The sequence below is a fragment of the Acinonyx jubatus genome, chromosome E1 (assembly GCF_027475565.1).
Source record: "Acinonyx jubatus isolate Ajub_Pintada_27869175 chromosome E1, VMU_Ajub_asm_v1.0, whole genome shotgun sequence".
NCBI classification, from domain to species: Eukaryota; Metazoa; Chordata; class Mammalia; order Carnivora; family Felidae; genus Acinonyx; species Acinonyx jubatus.
In genome coordinates this window covers 17573998-17593716 of record NC_069397.1, presented here as the reverse complement: position 1 = coordinate 17593716, position 19719 = coordinate 17573998, and the positions used below count along the sequence as shown (strand labels likewise).

Genomic DNA, 19719 nt, shown 5'->3' with positions numbered 1-19719 from the left:
GGCATAGAAGTCACCCGCAGTGGCTTAATTGGGAGGAGACTCAGGCAGCAAATCTCTAGAAAACCTCCAATGGTGTTAATGTGGGAGACCTGATTCTCTCTTCTCTCTGCCCAGGCTGCATGTAGCTTTGCATGTATCTGTTTCCCACATTGGGTTTCTGTGAAGCATTTTTATCTGAGAACATTCCATGTTATAACAGAGAAAGTTTGGGGGGGCACTTGGGTGGTTCAGTCAGTTTAGCATCCAACTCTGGATTTTGGCTCAGATCATGATCCCATGGGCGTGGGATTAAGCCCTGCATCAGGCTCCATGCTGAACGTGGAGCCTGCTTGAGATTCTCTCCCTCTGCCCTTCTCCCTCGCTTGTGGGCCTTCTCTCACTTTCTCTAAAAAAATAAAAATGAAAAAATAAATAGAAAGTTTGAAAAAATTCTATGGTAAATCTTGATGGGAAAGAAGAGAAGCCCTGACAGGAGACAACTGTCCTACTCCTTTTGTTGCAAGCCCCCCATGGCTCCAGTTGGGGAGGGTTGTAAGGCTCTTCCTGTTGGGCTTCTTCCCCAGGGCTATGGTGACAAACACATCACCCTGTATGACATCCGGGCGGAGCTGAGCTGTCGGTATAAGGACCTCCGGACAGCCTACCGCTCTCCCAACACAGAGGAAATCTTCAATATGTTAACCAAAGAAACACCAGAGACCTTCTACATTGGTAAACGCTGGGTCTGGTTTTCAGCTGGAGGAGAATTTGTGGGGTGGAAGGGTGCATTTACTGTATATGTTCAAACCAAGCGATGATTCCAGCAGAGTGAGGCAGGTTTATACTGTAGGTAAAAAAGACCGGGGGAGCTTTTAAGATTATTATTAATATATGCAGCCCTGAACTAGAAGTCAAAACTGAGTTCAGGGACCAATTATGCTTCTTAACCTGCTGCTTCAGGATCTTCAAGGAGTCATTTCTATAGGCCTCATGTTCCCCCGTCATCAAATCAGGGGAAGATCTCCTTAAGGATGTGAGGGAAATCAGTAGAGATGCCATAAGCCAGATGTTCTGACACTAAAAGGCCAGTGGGAAGAACACCTCTCCAGTTCTCTTAGCCTGGTCCCCATTCTCTTCTTTCCTTCCCTGTCCTCTCCCTTTCCTGCAGGAAAGCTCATCATCTGCAACGTCACTGGCATTGCCCACAGGCGTCCACAGGGTGAGAGCTATGACCAGGCGATCCGCAACGATGAGACAGGGCTGTGGCAGTGCCCCTTCTGTCAGCAAGACAATTTCCCTGAACTAAGCGAGGTATGTGCTGCACTGTTACTGTGGTCACTGAGTTTCCTCCATTGAATGTCTCTAGAACGGAGTCTAGAATGCAGCTATTTTAGATCACTCTTTTCCCAAACAAATAAACAGGGATGAGGGCTAGAACACATACAGGTCTAACATGAAGTCCCTCTATATGCTGGTCAGAAACAATCAGTGTGCTTCCTTCTATTATGGCTCAGCCTTTAACCCATGTTTCCTATTTTCTGGGGATCTAACTCAACCAGATTATAGACCTGAGGGCGTGCGTTTCTTACTACAGGGCAGGTACGGTGTTCCTGTACGTGCTAGTTGGAAAGAATCTATAGGCTCTCTTGATTTTTTTTCCATTTTCCACACGAGACCGTTTCCAGACTTTCCCCAATAAATAAGCTGGTGGGATTTGTCCCAATAATAAAGCCAAGGGGCAGCTGGTTCCCTGAAATGGATTGTTCTGGGGAGACTGGCATTATGTATTTCTTATGTCCACTAGGTCAAAACAGAATTGGGAGAGATGGGCCTCTGTGGCAACTAGAGGGACATACAGATAGGTTAATATATTTTATATTAATATATAAATTAATAATTTAGTTAATAATATTAGGGATGTTCAAAATCTGTGTTGGCTTATTCATTGTATTTCAGACCATGTTGCCAGGTGTTATGGCAAGATAAATTGCAGCACCCCAGCAGCTCTTTTCTGAACGTAGATCTCCAGAACCTTAATGACCAAGCTCCTCTCCTGATGCACTTTTTAGGTCTGGAACCACTTTGACAGCGGCTCATGCCCAGGCCAGGCCATTGGTGTCAAAACACGGCTAGACAATGGTGTCACTGGCTTCATCCCCACCAAGTTCCTCAGTGACAAAGTGGTAAAGCGGCCCGAGGAGCGAGTGAAGGTAGATGGAAGACTAAACTAAGACATCTAGTGCAACTTTCAGCTGCCTAAATGGGGCTCTCCGGAACTTTGGGCTGCGCCTCCCTAGAAGTGAGGCTTGGTTCCCAGTGGCTGCTGGTGGGGAGAGAGTCAGGAGGATTTATAACTGGCTGAAAGAAGCCAGGGTGAGAGGCATGTGAATGAGTAGCAGCTTTTGTTCTCTTTGTGATTATTTCATTGGGTTGCCAGCCCTTTGGGAGAGGGTTCTCTCTTCCCATGTGGGAGGCTGTGATTTAGTCTGTAGGCAGGAAGCAGGGCCCAGCATTACATGCTGTGAAACAGAAAGGCTGAGCTTCCTTTCTGTTCTAGTATTCTCCTGCCAGCTGCCATCTATTATGTACCCAGTAGATACCAGCACTTGACGTTTACATGTGTTGTCTCTGATCTCTCAACTTGATGGGGAAGGAAACCTTTTTCAGAGAAATTTGAATGCCTTTTCCAGGATTACCCAGTTAGTTGGTGACATGGCTGATATACCATGTCTGCCAAATTCTCTAGTTCTAAGTGTCATGAACCCCTGAGAACCGTGGACTTAGGAAGATTGGGGAAAACATTCCCAATCAAGGAAGCCAGGGAGATTTTCAAAAGAACCATGCAGTGACTGGCTTTTGCCAGTGTTTAGATGGAAGGGCTCAAGTCAGGGGGAAAGAACAGAAAGCTGTTGTTTTGCCTCTCCTCCAAAAAGGGCAGCCAGACTTTGCCTTTACTCCAGGAACAATAATTAGGTAACTTTATGGGAAAAGGGAATAGCGCCAGTGGCGGGGTAGATCCCAGTAAGCTCCGGTTGTTTTTCCTGTCTAGAGTGAGAGGCATCTGTGCGGGGCATGGCTGGTGGTCTGCAGACCAGACTCACCTGTCAACTCCTAACCTGCCACTTGCTAGCTCGCTGGCTTTGGGCGAGTCACTCCATCTTTCTGCCTGGACTTCGGTTTTCTCACATGTAAAATGGGGCATCGGGCTAGATCATCTTTGTCCCTTCCAGCTCAAATGTTCTGTGGATCTAGGTGGGAATGACCGTTCACTGCCGCATCATGAAGATTGACATTGAGAAGTTCAGCGCAGACCTTACCTGCCGAACCTCAGACCTCATGGACAGGAACAACGAGTGGAAACTGCCCAAGGACACGTACTATGACTTTGACGCTGAAGCAGCAGACCACAAGCAGGAGGAGGACATGAAACGGAAGCAGCAGCGGACCAGTGAGTGTGGCCACCACTTGTGCAGCCCAAGTCTTGGCAGCCCCCCCGCCCCCCCGCAGGATTCATGTGCTGATGGCTATACCCCAGTAGGAGTGAGCGCTCGGCTTGGAGGTGCTGCACCTCAGAGACATCATGGATGGAGTCACTGGCAGGGTTGAAAGCCAGGGTCTTCTTGGGTCACGTGTTCTTTGCTAATACACTGTGACTTTTTTTTTTTAACGTTTATTTATTTTTGAGACAGAGACAGAGCATGAACGGGGGAGGGTTAGAGAGAGAGAGGGAGACACAGAATCCAAATAGGCTCCAGGCTCCAAGGTGTCAGCACAGAGCCCGACGCGGGGCTTGAACTCAGGAACTACGAGATCATGACCTGAGCCGAAGTCGGACACTTAACGGACTGAGCCACCCAGGCACCCCTACACTGTGACTTTTAAAGCTTCGTTCTCTCAGCACTTGAGGAACCCAGGTTCACACACAAAACCTTTACATTAGAGAATTCAGGTCCAGAGAGGGCAAAAGAGTCTCAGAATTTGATAGCAGGTCAGAAATAAAGCCACAGATTGTCCCTTTGCTGTGGGCTCCCAGTCCCCTCCCCTGATGTGTACTTCTTTCTTGGCCTCCTCAGCATACATCAAGCGAGTGATCGCACACCCATCCTTCCATAATATAAATTTCAAGCAAGCAGAAAAGATGATGGAGACCATGGACCAGGGTGATGTGATCATCCGACCAAGCAGCAAGGGTGAGAATCACCTGACAGTGACCTGGAAGGTCAGTGATGGCATCTACCAGCACGTGGACGTGCGGGAAGAGGGCAAGGAAAATGCCTTCAGCCTGGGAGCCACCCTGTGGATCAATAGTGAGGTGAGAGCCAGCTCCTGCTTCCCATCCCCTCTCCTACTTCCAGAAACAAGCCATTTCTGCTTACTTTCATGTGACGTTAGTAACTTATATGCATTACATAAATTTTAGCTGTGTAGAACAGAATAGGAGGTTGATTATGAAAGGAGTCATTTGATAACAGTTTTGTGTATTTTGCTTCTCTCTGTCCTCCCAATTTTAAAATAGACTACCTATAGAGAGCCAGTGGAGGAAGAGGAGAAAACATATGCACATGATTGCATACACACACCATTTCTCGTTTTCAGTAGAAGGAAATTTTATGAAGCTCCTTGTTATTCCCAAGCACGAGAGGAGAATCAAAGTTATGGTTTAAAGGATTTTATGCCTTGTAAGCTGATAAATCTGAGCAGGATGTATAAATTGAGGGGACTTTGCAGGGGAGCGAGGCTACAGCAGGGCTGGGAAGTCCACTCCCTCCCATGGGTTCTCTTCCGAATAGATTAAATGAAGGAGTCTCAGCTCTGAATGTGACACATGGGGCCTTTACCATATTCCCACAGGAATTTGAAGACTTGGATGAGATTGTTGCTCGCTATGTCCAGCCCATGGCATCCTTTGCCCGGGACCTTCTGAATCACAAGTATTATCAGGACTGCAGTGGTGGGGATCGTAAGGTGAGCCAGGGCTCTTTGAGGCATGACATCTCCCAGTCACTTCAGGATATATGGTGTCCCTTCAGCGTAGGGGACGTTCAGCTGGTGAAGGAGGTGTACCTCATGTATGCGCCAGACATTGTGTACCAAGCATGCTGCTATCCCAACCTCTCCCCCTCGTTCTACCCCCAGAAATTAGAGGAGCTGCTCATCAAAACTAAGAAGGAGAAGCCCACCTTCATCCCTTATTTCATCTGTGCCTGCAAGGAACTGCCCGGCAAGTTCCTACTGGGATACCAGCCCCGGGGTAAACCCAGGTGAGCACTAGTCCTGAGAAGGTGCTGCCACTGGGGTCCACGGATAGGCTAGCAGGGGAGTTAGAGACCCCCGGAGCAGTACTCTCTCTGGTTCTGCTTGACTGTCTTTTCCCTCTTACCTGTTGGAGGTTGGAGGTGGGGAAAGAGGGTGACGATTTAGAGGTAAAAAGCAAAGAAAGATACTTTCCCCAACCCTGTGAAAAGTTTCCTTCACCGTTTTTCCCTCCCAAAGAGTGATGGAAATTACCAGACACTCTCCACCTGACTGGCAAAGATGAGGGCCAGGACACAGGTCTCTCCTCACTCTCTGCTTCCCCCTCACCAGGAGGTTCGACACAAGGTGGCTCACTGTTGCTGTGGTGTGCCGAATAATTTCTGCCTGCACTGAAGGGGTGGGTCAGGAGAGCTTCTCTCCTTCCTATCATTGACCCTTCTGCTCCCTTCTATGTGTGGCTAACAGGCTGGCCTTCCTAGACATGCCTTTGTCTGGATCCCTCTAGAGCTCACTCTGAATCAAAGTCTCATTTTTTGGGATCTGCTTTCCTTTTGTCTGTTACCCAGACTGATAATCGTATCAGTCTTCTCTACGCCCCCACCTTCCCTTCGGCTCGTGGCCAAGGCCAGTGAGTTTCTGCTCGTATCCCTGTACTGCCTGTGCAAGATAAACAACATAGACTATGTTAGTCTGGGCTCAGTGGCTGGGTGACAAGAAGCTCTGGACTCCAGACCCTGCACTGTCTTGGGCACATGTAGAATATTGTTGTCGTTTCTGAGAAGCCATTTCTGATTCACCATCATGCTTCCAGAGGATGGCAGCCAGGGCTGTTGGCTGGACACCGTCCCACGAGGAAGTTGAGCAAACGAGGGATCTTTAAACGAGGAAGTAGAGGCAATGCAATCGCTTCCCGTAGAAAGGTGTGCAGACTCCTTGTGTTGCAGCATTAATGACACTTGATAGATGATTTAGAAAGCAGGGTTCAACTTAACATAAATGAGAACTTTCCAATATTTGTCATTGTCTGTTGGTAATTGACAGCTGTCCTTTATTGAACAGAACCCTATCTTAGGTGTTGTGCTAAGTGCCTCATACATGCTGTCTCATTTATTCCTCATACACAGTTCTGTAGGTTTAAGTGCTGTTGCCTTTGTTTTTCAAGTGAAGCTGAGATTCAGGTTTAGTGACTTCACATAAAGTCATATAGGTAGTGAGTGACAGCCAAAACTGCAAGTAGAACTGGTCTGAACCCAGAGCCCATTGTCTTATCTACTCTCTGCCCTGCAGTGTCGAGTAAGGTCAGACTAACCACCTTAACTGGTATTTCCAGATTCCAGCACAGGGGGAGACAGCAGGACAACAGCCCTGACACTGTGGCCTCAACTCCTGCCACCACCTGCAGTGTGCTGCCATCACACTGCACCCCAGGATGGTGGCCCAGCCCCCAGCAGGCCTTCTTCTGATGGCCTGTACCTGTCACACCAGGGCTGCCGACTCCTGGCCTTGACTGTGCTCACCTCCTCACAGTGCAGCCTCCTTTGACAGGGTCAGGGCTGTTTCATCTCTCCTTTCCCCCCAGCACCCACTTTGGCTACTTCACATGGTGGAGATCTGTTCTGGCCGCTCTCTCACAGCTGGCCCCAAGTGGTCTCTGACACAGGTTTCCTTCCAAAATCCCAGGATAGAATACGTAACAGTGACTCCAGAAGGATTCCGGTACCGGGGCCAAATCTTCCCTACTGTGAACGGACTTTTCCGATGGTTTAAGGATCACTACCAGGATCCTGTACCAGGTGAGTTCTGTTCTGAGTTCTGGGATGTGCTTAGAGGGACACGAAGGTCCTGAATCAAGGTGATCACTAGCCACCGGTGGAAAGGACGAGGCCCGGGCTGTCACTGAAGCTGTCTCACTCCTGCTCCAGGCTCCTAGCATCAAGGAGGTCCTCCATCCACTTTGCTGATGCAGCTTCCCTTCTTTCCACCCACCTCAGGACCTCCTCCAGCCCCCTTCATGGTGAAAACAGAAACAGGTTTCTGGAGGGACATAACTAACTTTGGTCGTTTCCTACAGGCATCACCCCCAGTAGCAGCAGTAGGACCCGGACACCTGCTTCTATCAATGCCACCCCAGCCAATATCAACCTTGCAGGTGAGCTCATGTCTGAGACTGGGAGCTGGAGGGATGGCACTAGAAGACTTTGACCTCTAACGTGCCCATCTCCCACCTCTGTGTGCCTACAGATCTGACACGGGCTGTGAATGCCCTGCCTCAGAACATGACCTCGCAGATGTTCAGTGCCATCGCAGCCGTGACAGGCCAAGGACAGAACCCCAATGCCACGCCAGCCCAGTGGGCCTCGAGCCAGTATGGCTATGGTGGCAGTGGAGGGGGCAGCAGCGCTTACCACGTACGTGGCTTGGGGACGAGGCTCCCTGCAGAGGGTGGAGAAGAGCAAAAGGGAACATTCATCCTTTGCCAACCTGTGTACATAGACTGCCCTCTGGCGGTGTCTACCCCACGGGGCTTCATATGTACAGATGGGGCCACCACAGCCTTAGGAATGGTCTCCAACACATGTTCCTTTTCTTTGGGCCCTCTTGAGGGTAGAGGGAGTAAGAGAAAGTCTGATTTTTCCATGGTCCTTTGGGATCTTTGGAACCCTTAAGTGGTCCACACTGGCGGGCCCTGTTGTGCCAGGTCCCATCCTGCTGGCCTCTCTCTGCCACTTGGGACCACACATTGCTCAAGAGATGGTCAGCTAGAAAGCTCGGTGCTGAGCCCCGGTTTTCAGCTTGCCAGAAGTTCATAGCAAGGCCAAATAAGCCCCAAACCCATCCCCATTTAACTATTCACCCTTCTCCAGGTGTTCCCAACGCCAGCCCAGCAGCCAGTGGCCACACCACTAATGACCCCCAGCTACTCCTACACAACCCCAAGCCAGCCCATCACCACACCACAGTACCACCAGCTACAGGCCAGCACCACCCCACAGTCTGCCCAGGCCCAGCCCCAGCCCTCCTCCAGCTCTCGGCAACGGCAGCAGCAGCCAAAGTAAGTATGCGGTTTGTGGCACAGAGCAGGTTATTAGGGGCAGGTGTTGTCAAGAGGCCAAGCAGTTCAACATAAGCAGGTCGCTTGGACCTTGTGAAAGCCGTGACCCAAGCAATGTCTCCAGAACGACCACTTTCTGGGAAAAGACAGAAGAAGGTGATGTGACAAAAACAGGTCCATTTCTGTAAAGATGGACGATCAGCAGCGTTTGGTGGGAAGGCTTCGTTCCGGTGAGGCCCCAGAGATTCCTGATCTCAGAGGCCCCTTCTCCCTCCCAGGTCCAACAGCCATGCAGCCATCGACTGGGGGAAGATGGCAGAGCAGTGGCTACAGGAGAAGGAAGCGGAGCGGCGGAAACAGAAGCAGAGGCTAACACCTCGGCCCTCTCCCAGCCCCATGATCGAAAGCACCCCCATGTCCATTGCTGGCGATGCCACCCCGCTCCTGGACGAGATGGACCGGTAGGGGGCCTGCTCCTAGGACTCTGGTTACCTCTGAGGCTGGGAGAGCCCGGCCGCCCACTGCCTCACTCCCTGTCCCGCCTTTTCTGTCCATAAAGTGGCGTGAGTTGACGTTCTCTCTGGTGGTCAGCCTGGATGGGTGACAAGCTGGATGGCCTTGGGAATTTGAGCTCAGTGTAAGCTAGGCGACAATTCTCCCACTCCAGGCCCTCACCGACCACCTGTTCTGGGACCAGGCTGGGCAGGGAGTGTGGCGGGGAGGAAGAAGAGGAAGACGAGAATGAGAGTGGAACAGTTTTGTATTCTCCCTACAAGCCATTTTGAGCTTCTGCCCTCACCTGACTCTGGGCTGTGACCCCGGGGCACCAAGCTCAGCACATGAGTCTCCCCCAGCTCTTGTGGGGAGAGGAATGCTATTTATTCAGTTTCGGGCAGGAGGGACAGGAGGGAAGGTGTTTCTGACCCAGATGCCAACAGCTTGGGTGGCTATCAAAGCAGAATTGCAGGGGACACGGAAGCAGTGCTAACCTGCTCAGCCCCCGCCTGGCCGCCTTCACCCACCTGCTGCTGCCTCCGCTTCCTGCCTGTCATTTGAATAAACAGTGTTTCTACAGAGCATTTGGCAAAGCCTCTCTCTCCAACGCTCCGGCTCTTGAAGGGTGGCTTTCCAAGCTGGGTTTGGAGCTCTGACAGCTCCCCCTGGTTCTTCCAGGCCACCAGAGAGGCAGTGACTCAACAGCAGGCAGCTTCTGTATCTGACCGCCCAGGGCCAAAGAAAGCCGTGCTACACTTCCCAGCCCTGTGCCCTGTGCCCTGAGGGAACCGAGGGAACTCCTGTTGTCCTCGAGCCAGCCATCTCCTCTGTATGGTGAAGCTAGCGAGACCTGCCTCATCTGCCTCCCTGGGGCAGCTGCAGAGGCAGAGAATGTGTGAAAGCGCTCTGCCAAGGGGAGGCCTGGGACCTCATCAGTCCTCTGTACACGTTAGCCGCTGTCCCTACGCTCTCACACACCCGCCCCATCTGCTTGCCCACTACCCTTCTCTGGCACAGCAAGGAAGGGCCATGAGTAAATTTGGCCCTTCTCAGCTTGAGCCCCTGTACCTCTTACCTCACTCTTTTTGCCAGCTGAGCCTCAGTCTCCGATAGTACCTCTGCACAAGTTCAGTATGTCTGCCCCAGGATGGGCCCCATGCTCGCCTGCTACCACACCCGCACGCCCTGGAAAGGGAAGTGCTGGGATGTTGTGGGGGAAGCCATTCCCTGCCCCGCCTTCCCTGCTTGGGACCGGCCAACACCCTGGCCCTGGCCCCTTCCCCCTGCCTCACTGCCTCTTTTTGTTCCAGACTCCTGGTCTCCTGTGTTCCTTCAGAAGGGCCTCCTCTCCTAGCTTTGCAAGTTGGTGCTAAGAAAGTGAGGTTCTGCCCCTCCCTTTCCTCTATTTGGGGCTCAGCAGAGAAATCAGAAAAGGTCACTGCTGCCCACACTTGGTGAGCTTCCCGTCTTGACTTCATCCTGTCATTCAAGATCTCTTCGGCTGTTGGCAAGAGTTGGGAGGGAAGGGCTGGTCTTCTGCCAGGAACTCAGTTCTATTCCCTTCAGCACAGAGGTCTAGAAGGGCCTAGCAGGAGCACGAGCTGGGAAGATCATGTTCCCTTTGGTGTTACCAGCATCCTCCTAAGGGCCACTTAGAGGAGGGAAAGGCCAGAAACAGTGGCACAGAGTGGGTTAAAAGGTTCAGTTTATTAGGGCTATCACTGCAGACAGTACTGCCTGTCCCCGAGTGGATTTCACACAGACCAGTCTCCCAGGAGATGGGACGCCTCGTTCCCACCCCACCCAGGTGTGCTCCTCTCTTGCCCTGAGCCTAGGATGTTACAGAGAAGCAGGCTGTGCCCCTCCCTTGCCATCCCTCCTGCCTTCCCATGGACTGCCTCCTGAAAGATAGATTACCCTTCAGAAACTCCTGCAGCCCCCTGACCCCTCGGCTCCAGCTGTGTCCAGAACCCGCACCCTCCCCACAGAAGTGACAGGTTGGAGGGAGAGAGAATAGCAGCAGGGGGTCAGCTACAGGCTTGATCTCATTTATTCTTCACCCTGGATGCCCTGGCCTCAACTGAGATTGGGGTTTGATGCTGGGGGAGATTTCCTCTTGACCTTCTTGACTGGTGAGGCCTTCGCCCTGGGTTTCTTAGCCTGGGCCGTGTTCTCTCTCTTCCTGGGCAATGAAGACTCCACAATATCCTCGCTGGAGGGTTCCTCCCGCCTGGGGTCATTGTAACTGTCCTCACTCTCCAGGTCTTCCCGGCTGTCTGGGCTGGACTCTGACATCCTGGCCAACTCTCTTGGGCTTATTGATCGGGTCAAGTCTGGAGGTGGAGATTCCGATTTAACTGGGCTTTTCTTCTTAATCAGTTTGCCCTTCTTGGCTTTTTTCTTCAGCTTTGCCTTCTCATCTGTCTCCTCCTCCTTGTCTTTCTCTTTTTCTTTTTTCTTCTTTACCTTCTTGATCACTTTATTGCCCTGGGACTTCTCTGTGGGGCTCTCAGAGCGCCAGATAGTGATGGGAGCTGCTGAGTCCGGGGTGCCTGTGACTGCACCCATGCCTGTGTCAGCGGGTGTGGTGGCGGGCCCCACCTGGGTCGGGATGGGAGGCTTGCTTCCCTCTTCCTCCTCCTCTTCCTCCCCCTCCTCCTCCTCTTCATTCAGATCGTCTGCCCCACAGTCATGGTGGATGGGATGGTGGATCACTGCCACAGAGACAGGCCTATAGCTTTTGCACCTGGGAGGGAGGGGGACAGGGAAAGAGAAGATTGTCAGAGTGGGGGGGAGGGGCTGGTGTCCCTTAGTGCCGCCCCTGTCAGCCTGTTGGCACTCACCAGCCATACCAGAACCGCTGCACACACTCTTCCTCTGGGATGAGCTCAAAGCAAGGGGACTGGACGATGTTTAAACATGTTGAGCCCACATCTCGGGAGCAGGTTGGGCCTACGTCTCGGGAGCTGCTGCTGTTTGCCTTCTCTGAGCAGTCCTTCACCCTGCCACACAGAGGACTCAGCGTGGCTCCCAGGCCTCCGTGACCCCCCGGGGGCCCGGAGGGAGGAGCCTGAGGGACAGCTGGCTTCTGCCCGGCTCAGCCCCGGCTGCCCAAAGACCTTCCCATCGCTCTGGAGCAGAGCAAGGTTTACAAAGCCGGGGCTGGGCTGGCAGTGCCAGGTTAGAGCTGAAGTGGGGAAACACAGGGGAAGTTTGGGCCTGGCTCTGCCCAGGAGTCTGTCCTGGGCTCCGGGCCCCCCAAAAAGGAGGGCCCTTACCTAGAATCACAGTCGCAGTGGCTGACAGAGTGCAGGTGCAGGCTACGGTGGCCACAGTCAGGGGTGAAGGGGTGGATGATGTGCCCGGTGCACTGTTTGTGTTTCCAGCAGCACCTGTCCGGGTCCTTGAATTCACCTGAGGGGGTGGGAGTCTGGGTCACACCGGGGCGGTGGCAGCAGCATGCCCCTGGGTCTCCCCTCCCATAGCTCAATCTAAAGCCTTCACCAAATGCACCTGCTGCCACCCCACCACCTCTGGCAGCTTTCTGCTTCAGGTGGGTAACCCTCCAGTGGGAACTATGTACCTTTCTTCCCCCTCAGGTCCCCTGCGCCCATCTGCCTGTCTGCCCTCGTGCCCCGCGCCCCACCCCCCACAGACCCCCAGGAAGATGTCTTACTGAGTCCCCCTTGCTGCCCTGTGCCACCCACCTCTCCCACTCTCTGCCTCCTCTGGGAGCCTATCCTACCCGGGCCCTCCACGGGCTGCCTGGGTCTTGGAAGGTCCTCGGGCCAGCAGACTGTGGAGCCACATGGCAGACAGGAACACCCCTTCAGAGTCCCCAGCCTGCCCTGCACAGGCCAGGAAACCCACCCCCTACCCCTCAGCCCCGAAGTCACTCCAGCCCCGAGACCTGCTGTGAAAGGCAGATTAGGTCCCGCTCCTCAGCCTCTCCTGACTTTGGTGCTTTCTTTCCCTCCTCTTCTCCAAGCCTCTCCTCCCCCTGACACCTCTCCTCACTTTTCTCGCTTCTCTGTCCACATGCTCACCCTCCATTCTTTCTCTGCTCCACACTCATCAAGGTCCCATTCCCCATCCCATCTCTTCCCGCTCCCAGTCCTCAGAGCCACAGACTTAAAACACCGGCCCCCAGCCTGACCCCTTTCACCTCTTGTAGGCAGCACAGGTCCCAGGGCACAGGGGAGAAGCCGCTGGGGTGAGGATTTGGGATTTGGGGAAGGCCCTGGAGAAGAGCTCCACATCTTTCACCCAGGCGAACATAAGCCCTGGACACACTGGAATCTCCCAGCCTCTACCCCCACCACCTCCCCTCTGACCCCGCCTAAAGCTCCAGTCTACCAATGGCTCTCCCTCAGGCCACCATCTAAAAGGTGAGCCTGCAAGTGGCTCCATGTACCAGGACAGAGGACAGGGTACCTTCCTGCAGGTCCCCCTTGAACTCCAGCTCCACCCACCCCTGGAGGAAGAAGTGAGCAGGCACTGATGAGTTCCAGGACAAGCTGGTATGGGGTCCTCTGGCTGGCTTACTCCCTCCATACAGGCCAGGAGGACCGAGCCTTTAGCCTCTACGAGGGGTGGAACAGGACAAAACCTCACCCTGACCACCAGCCAGGAGTTAACCCAGCCTGGGGGTGTGTTAATCCAAGTAGCCTTAAAGGTACTTGAGAGGTGGGGTGTCTGGGTGGCTCATTCGGCTAAGGTCTGACTTCAGCTCACACTTTGTGAGTTAGACCCCCCATCAGGCTCTTTGGTGTCAGCATAGAGCTTCAAATCCTCTGTCCCCTTCTCTCTCTGCCCCTCCCCTGTGTGCTCGCTCTCTCAAAAATAAAAAAATAAAAAATACTTGAGGGGCACATCGGTGGCTCAGTCAGTTAGTTAAGTGTCCAGCTCTTGATCTCGGCTCAGGTCATGATTTCACAGTTGATGAGATCAAGCCCCGAGCTGGGCTCTGTGCTGACAGTGCAGATGGAGGCTGCTTGGGAGTCTCTCTCTCTCCCTCTCTCTGCCCCTCCCCCTCCTGCACACACATCTCTCTCTCAAAAATAAACATTATTTTTAAATGTTTTATTATTTTTGAGAGAGACGGAGCATGAGCAGGGGAGGGGCAGAGAGAGGGAGACACAGAATCAGAAACAGGCTCCAGGCTCTGAGCTGTCCGCACAGAGCCCGATGTGGGGCTTGAACTGGGGAACAGTGAGATCATGACCTGAGCCAAAGCCAGACAGCTAACCGACTGAGCCACCCAGGTGCCCCCCAAAATAAACTTTTTTAAAAAACTATTTGAGGGGCACCTGGGTGACTCAGTCGGTTAAGCATTCAACTCCAGTTCAGGTCATGATCTCACAGTTCATGGGCTCGAGCCCCACATCGGGCTGTCTGGTCTCAGCACAGAGCCTGCTTTGGATCCTCTGTCCCCTTGTCTCTCTCTCTGCTCCTCCCCTGCTCAGCTTTCTCTCCCTCTCTCTCTCTCTCTCTCTCTCTCTCTCTCTCTCAAAAATAAGACATTTAAAAATTAAAAAAATAAAAATAAAATTTTAAAAAAGTACTTGGAAGATAAGGGAGCAGCAGCTTGGTGTGAGCTCTGCCCCACATTCCTCCACCTTTCCTTTCCCCCACCAGGCTATGAAGGTCCCAGGTCCCCTGTACACGCTTGATGGCACCACTTTGTCCTTCTCCCATGCCCCTTCTCCATTCTGGGAGGAATAAGGCATGTAAGGCCGGACCTTAGACCACCACCACCTTCTTCAGCACTGCTGGCTGACTGGGGGCAAGAGGCAGCATAGTGGCAAGTGCCCTGAACTTGTAGTCAGACAGACCTGAGTACTAGTCTTGGCTCCTCACTTACTAGCTGGATGTCCTAGGGCAAGTAACCTCTCCGAGCTTTCATTTCCTTATCCACAAAATGGAGATGGAGGAAATCCCTAATTTTGCAGGATTGTTGGGAGGACTCTGTTCACATATGTCAGAGAAATTTGTGCATGATAAAGTGCTTTGCCAAAGACGGGTGGAGCGCCTGGGTGGCTCAGTCGGTTGTGTCTGACTCTTGATTTAGGCTCAGGTCATGATCCCAAGGTTCATGGGTTCGAGGCCTGTGTCAGGCTCTGACAGTGCAGAGCCAATTTGGATTCTCTCTCTCTCCCTCTCTCTCTCTCTCACTCTCCCTTTGTCTTAAAATAAATAAATAAACTTAAAAAAAGGGGAGTGATGGTGGCCTCCAGGAAGGGGCCCTCCCTGCCTGACAGAAGTGAGGAATGGAGGCTGGGGACAGGGCAGCTGAGGGACCCCTTTTGGACCAAACACTTCCCTCCCTCCTGCCTGCCATGGGGTGTCAGCGTTCCCAAGTGAGGGGTGGTGGGGAAGCCTGGGGCCAGAGATTCCCTGAACCCACCTTCGGAGAAGGTAGACGCATCAGTGCTAGACGCCACGCCAGCCAGCAGGTGTCGTCTCTCCCAGCTGGGTAACCTGTTTACATCTGAGAGAGTACAGAGTGGCAACAGCAGCAGCACCCCTTTCCTCCCACCAGCCATTCACTCTTCAAACATCTCCTGAGAAGCTCCACCAGCCCCCTGGAGATACAGAAATTAAAACAGGCACCCAACAGTCCCTGCTCTCAAGGGGCTGGGGGAGGGGTGAGGAGAGGGACGCCAATAAACATCCACCAATAAAATGACACAAATCAGGGTCTCCAATCCAGCCTGCTTTTCCTGAGCACACGGTCAATATCCTCTTGGGCGTTCTCCAAACCTCTTAGGCTGGCATGTCCCACACGAACCTATCATCTTCTCCCTACCTTCCATGAACCATCTCTTGTCTCTTCCATTTCAGAGAGGAATAGGCATCCCAGCTAGGAATCTAAGGATCATTCTTTCCCTCACCTCCATACCACCTTGATGATCCGAGTCTCGCCATACCTACCTCTATGTTGGTTGAAACCTTCATTATCTCTAAGACAGCTGCAGGGGCCTCCTGCACTATAGTGGGCACTGGCCCACTATATTCCTTCTGTTTAACAGCATCCCACTGCCTTCAGGATGAGGTGCAAACTCCTTATCATGACATAACTGGCCCCCCAGGACCCAGCCCCTGGTTCCTTCCTCAGTCACAAGTTTCTCTCACCCATCCATCCTTCCTCCCACCCCTCCCTTCTCCATTCTTTCTCTCCTGCCTCCCACTCCCCAGAAACACCTGTTCACCTTGGAAAGAACAAAGCTAGCTATCCAAGTAGAATTGGTCACACATGTCTTATACCCTTTACCCTGCCATGGTACTTCATCAAGTTATTCCACAGCAACTTGAGAACAAACCCATATTTTATCAGCCTCTGAAAAGTGCTCAGTAAATACTGGGTTGGTCTTTTTTTTTTTTTTTAAGAATACATGAGTAAAGTAGAATAAACCCACTATTGGAACCACACACAAAGAAGCTACTGCATTGGAGGTTCTACCCAGGGTTCAAAGCCAGGGACTTTTCTAGGAAAAGAGAATTAACCCAGGATGAGCATCCTCCCAATGTTACACACTGTGCTGGGCTTTTAGAATATGCTTTTGATTCTAATGTTTTTATTTATTTTTGAGACAGAGAGAGACAGAGCATGAGCGGGGGAGGGGCAGAGAGAGAGGGAGACACAGAATCAGAAGCAGGCTCCAGGCTCTGAGCTGTCAGCACAGAGCCCGACGAGGGGCTTGAACTCACAGACTGAGATCATGACCTGAGCTGAAGTCGGACGCTCAACGGACTGAGCTACCCAGGTGCCCCTGCTTTTGATTCTAAATCACCGCCACAATCCAGTCTGTGGATGGGGACTCAGAGACTCAGGAAGGAGCCTGTTCAAAGACAAGTTAATAGGGGTGCCTGGGTGGTTCTGTCGGTTAAGTGTCCAATTTCAGCTCAGGTCATGATCTCATGGCCCGTGAGTTTGAGCCCCGGGTTGGGCTCTGTGCTGACAGCTCAGAGCCTGAACCTGCTTCAGATTCTGTGTCTCCCTCTCTCTCTGACCCTCCCCCGTCCATGCTCTGTCTCTCTCTGTCTCAAAAATAAAAATTAAAAAAAAAAAACATTAAAAAAAAAAGACAAGTTAATAGATGGCAGAGGAAAGAGCTCTGTATGACCTGTGCTCTTTAGCCCTGTCTACTTGGGGTTCCTATCCAAACCCCATCCTGCTAGCTGTCACTTCCTACTGCACCTGTTTTCCAGCTCCAACACAGCCAATTCTTCATCCTCTGTTTTTACTCATTCCTGACTTCACAACCTCCCATATCCAGCCTCCACCCTAAGGTCAGACGGAAGGAGTCAGAGGAACCTGAGCCAGTGTCAGGATTCAAATTCTGCTTTATCTGACTCCACTGTTTTTGCTGTCTCCGGAGTCACCATGAAGGAAGCTTGTAGACAGGATCCACTAACTCTTCCCAAACCCCCAAGAAGCCCTGACAATCATAACTCCTTTTGCCAAGGGGTGAGGTTTAGTAACTCTCCTCAGATCTGAGGAAGGCAATCTGCTCTCTAGTTTCACAGGCAGAAGGAGAGCTCCTACTGAAGCAGCAGTCCATCGCTCCTGCAGGAGAAATAATGGTGGCGGGACACAGAGCGAGCTTCATAATGAAATGAGGAGAGTGATAGCTTGAAAGGAAGAGGGAGGCTTGTGGTCTTTTTCTCGGTAGGTAATTAATCCGGAGAACAGGGTTCTAACTCAAAACTCACAGGTGATGCTCATTTGTACAGAATCTTCTCAGTCCTGCGGGCTGAGGAACTCCCCCTGACCTTGTGGCACAGGTGGGGCGGAGTTCCAGGTTGGGCACCAAAGCAGCTGAATGGGGGAGGAAGGGTGGGGGAAAGGGAGAAAAGAAAGGAAGAAGGGAGAAGGAGGGAGCAAGGCAGGACAGTCTCCTGGGAAATGCCTCTCCGGCTCCTCCCACATCTGAAGGCGATTGTGATGTCACGCGTGGAACCCCCAGACTCCTTCCTCCCCTTAGAGTCAATGAAACCTCCTGCCCCAGCCTGGCGACTGGGTGGGTGCTGGACCAAGGGCTCCAGACAGGCCCCGAATTTCTTAGGCAGCGGCCGGGGCCCGGCTGCGACAAGGCAAGGCCTTCCAGCCTACAGAACCGGTGTTAGCAGCTCGGGCTCCAGCCAGACAGGCACAGACGAACCCGCAGGCGTTCCCCAGAGCCTCAGCACCCCAGTCCTCAATCATTGGTCCGCGGCTCGGCGTGAGCCCGCCCCCAGGCCCGGCCCTAACTCCGCCCAGCCCGGCCTCTGGTCCCGCCTCCTTCTCCAGGCTCTTTCCAGTTCTGCACTCTCCTTGTGTGCCACGCCCCCAGCTCGAAACCCACCCCCAAACTCCTGCCCCGCCCCTTCCTTACCAGTGCTGTTCTCATCCCAGGCGCTGGTATTGTCCTTAGCCTTTTCCTTAGTCCACCTTTCAATCGTCAGTGTCGTCCTGACCCACATCGCTCAGCCCAGTTCTTCGTCGCTACAAGACTCTTCCTTGCAGAAGTCCAGTCCTGAACCTCAGCTTGGTCGAGGCAACCGTAAACCCCAATCTCCGCTTCACCCCAGTCCAGCACTTAACTCCGCCTCATGCTTGCCCAACCCCTCCCTCCACCTTCCCCCGGTTCTGCGTTGTGTTAGCCCAATCAAAACTTCAACGGCGCTCTTCATCCGGGGCCTCCCAGCTCTTCCAGGCCCCTTTTTGTCCCACCTTTAATTTTGGCACCTCCCCTTTCTCTCAGGCCTAAACCCTAGCTTGGCCGCTGAGGCCCAGCCCTCAGTCCCATCCCTAGTTTCTTTCCAGACCTACTCCCAGCTCTTAGTCCTGTCCCCAGATTTTAGCCCCGCCCCTATCCCCGTTCTTAGCCCCGCCCCAGCCATTCTCTCAACCTCAAGCTTCGGTCGCAATCCAGCCCCTCCCAACCCTTCGGAACTCAGCCCCGGCCCTTGAGCCCCTCCCGCCTCCCCCCAGCCTACCGAGGTTCCTCCCGCTCTGGAAAATAGTCTCCGACTCACGCGCGTTCGCGCTCTCTCTCTCTCTCTCTCTCTCTCTCTGCCCTCAGGCCCCTCCACAGGAGTCCAAGGCCCACCACTCTAGGTGAGGACTTGATGTCGGCTCCCAGCCCCTTGTGTCACCCCACCCCCACCCCAGAGCCCCTTCCCAGCTCCTGGCCCCCACAGGCGCCCTGTCCCAGAGACAATACCAGCCAATAAAGATGTCCACATAGAGCCAGGATCTTGGTTACAATTCCCCCAAAACAATTATTAAAATAGTTAAGGCTTTTGAGCTCTTCTTAATTTTTTTTACATGTATTTATTTTTGAGAGACAGAGCACACGTTGGGGGAGAGGCAGAGAGAGAATGAGACACAGAATCCGAAGCAGGCTCCAGGCTCCGAGCTGTCAGCACAGAGCCCCATGCGGGCCTCGAACTCACAAACTGTGAGATCATGTAGAGTGGGACGCCTAACCGACTGAGTCACCCAGGCGCCCCCCCCCCCCTTTTTTTACAGCTCTTCTTATGTGTGTTAGTAGTGTTTTATTTATTCTGCAAACTCAGGTGTCTCCATAGGCTTGCCTGTGAGGGGGAGCAGGGCCGGCTGCATTCACAGTAACCTGCTCTATGCATACATAAAAAGTCTACTCATCACACGTGGACTAATGCCATATGCACACATGCACATGCCCCTCACAGACATCACCCAGAACATTGAACCATATCCTTGCTCCCACACCCTATGCAGCACAAACATTCCACAGCAGTTCCGCGGTGCAGGCTTCACACACACACACACACACACACACCATTGAGTTACATACAGGCTCTGGGCAAGACCACAAGACAAGAGGTGATGACCACAGTCCTGTTAGGGAAGAGAGATGGAAAAAAATACTTTGAGGGGAACAGTGAGGACTTAAATGGGGGAACCTCCT

General features: G+C 52.7%; 2 protein-coding genes across 10 annotated transcripts in view; one reads left to right on the top strand and one right to left on the bottom strand.

Moving 5' to 3' along the window:
* Window positions 1-9363, top strand: part of SUPT6H (SPT6 homolog, histone chaperone and transcription elongation factor) — a 32459-nt gene extending 23096 nt beyond the window's left edge. For all 3 annotated transcript variants that reach the window (XM_027034512.2, XM_027034510.2, XM_027034511.2), the window contains exons 26-37: window positions 564-711; window positions 1148-1290; window positions 2049-2189; window positions 3232-3427; window positions 4053-4291; window positions 4831-4944; window positions 5116-5240; window positions 6916-7028; window positions 7307-7384; window positions 7477-7643; window positions 8100-8287; window positions 8566-9363. In XM_027034512.2, coding sequence (XP_026890313.1) covers window positions 564-711; window positions 1148-1290; window positions 2049-2189; window positions 3232-3427; window positions 4053-4291; window positions 4831-4944; window positions 5116-5240; window positions 6916-7028; window positions 7307-7384; window positions 7477-7643; window positions 8100-8287; window positions 8566-8752 — 1839 coding nt within the window. In that variant the 3' untranslated portion in view covers window positions 8753-9363. The remainder of the gene's footprint in view (window positions 1-563; window positions 712-1147; window positions 1291-2048; window positions 2190-3231; window positions 3428-4052; window positions 4292-4830; window positions 4945-5115; window positions 5241-6915; window positions 7029-7306; window positions 7385-7476; window positions 7644-8099; window positions 8288-8565) is intronic.
* A 1453-nt stretch (window positions 9364-10816) lies between these two features.
* On the bottom strand, window positions 10817-18625 carry PROCA1 (protein interacting with cyclin A1). Of its 7 annotated transcripts, XM_053212859.1 has the most exons (6): window positions 18160-18625; window positions 15189-15272; window positions 12528-12578; window positions 12061-12196; window positions 11626-11784; window positions 10817-11528 (listed from the first exon to the last, which is right to left on the bottom strand). In XM_053212859.1, the coding sequence occupies exons 1-6, from the start codon at window positions 18245-18247 to the stop codon at window positions 10859-10861; spliced, it is 1188 nt and encodes a 395-aa protein (XP_053068834.1). In that variant the 5' UTR covers window positions 18248-18625; the 3' UTR covers window positions 10817-10858. The 7 variants fall into 7 exon arrangements, with proteins under 7 accessions (XP_053068834.1, XP_026890314.1, XP_014936895.2 ...); XM_027034513.2 differs by lacking the exon at window positions 12528-12578 and having other exon boundaries at window positions 11635-11784; XM_015081409.3 differs by lacking the exon at window positions 12528-12578 and having other exon boundaries at window positions 18160-18623.
* Window positions 18626-19719: the final 1094 nt, after the last annotated feature.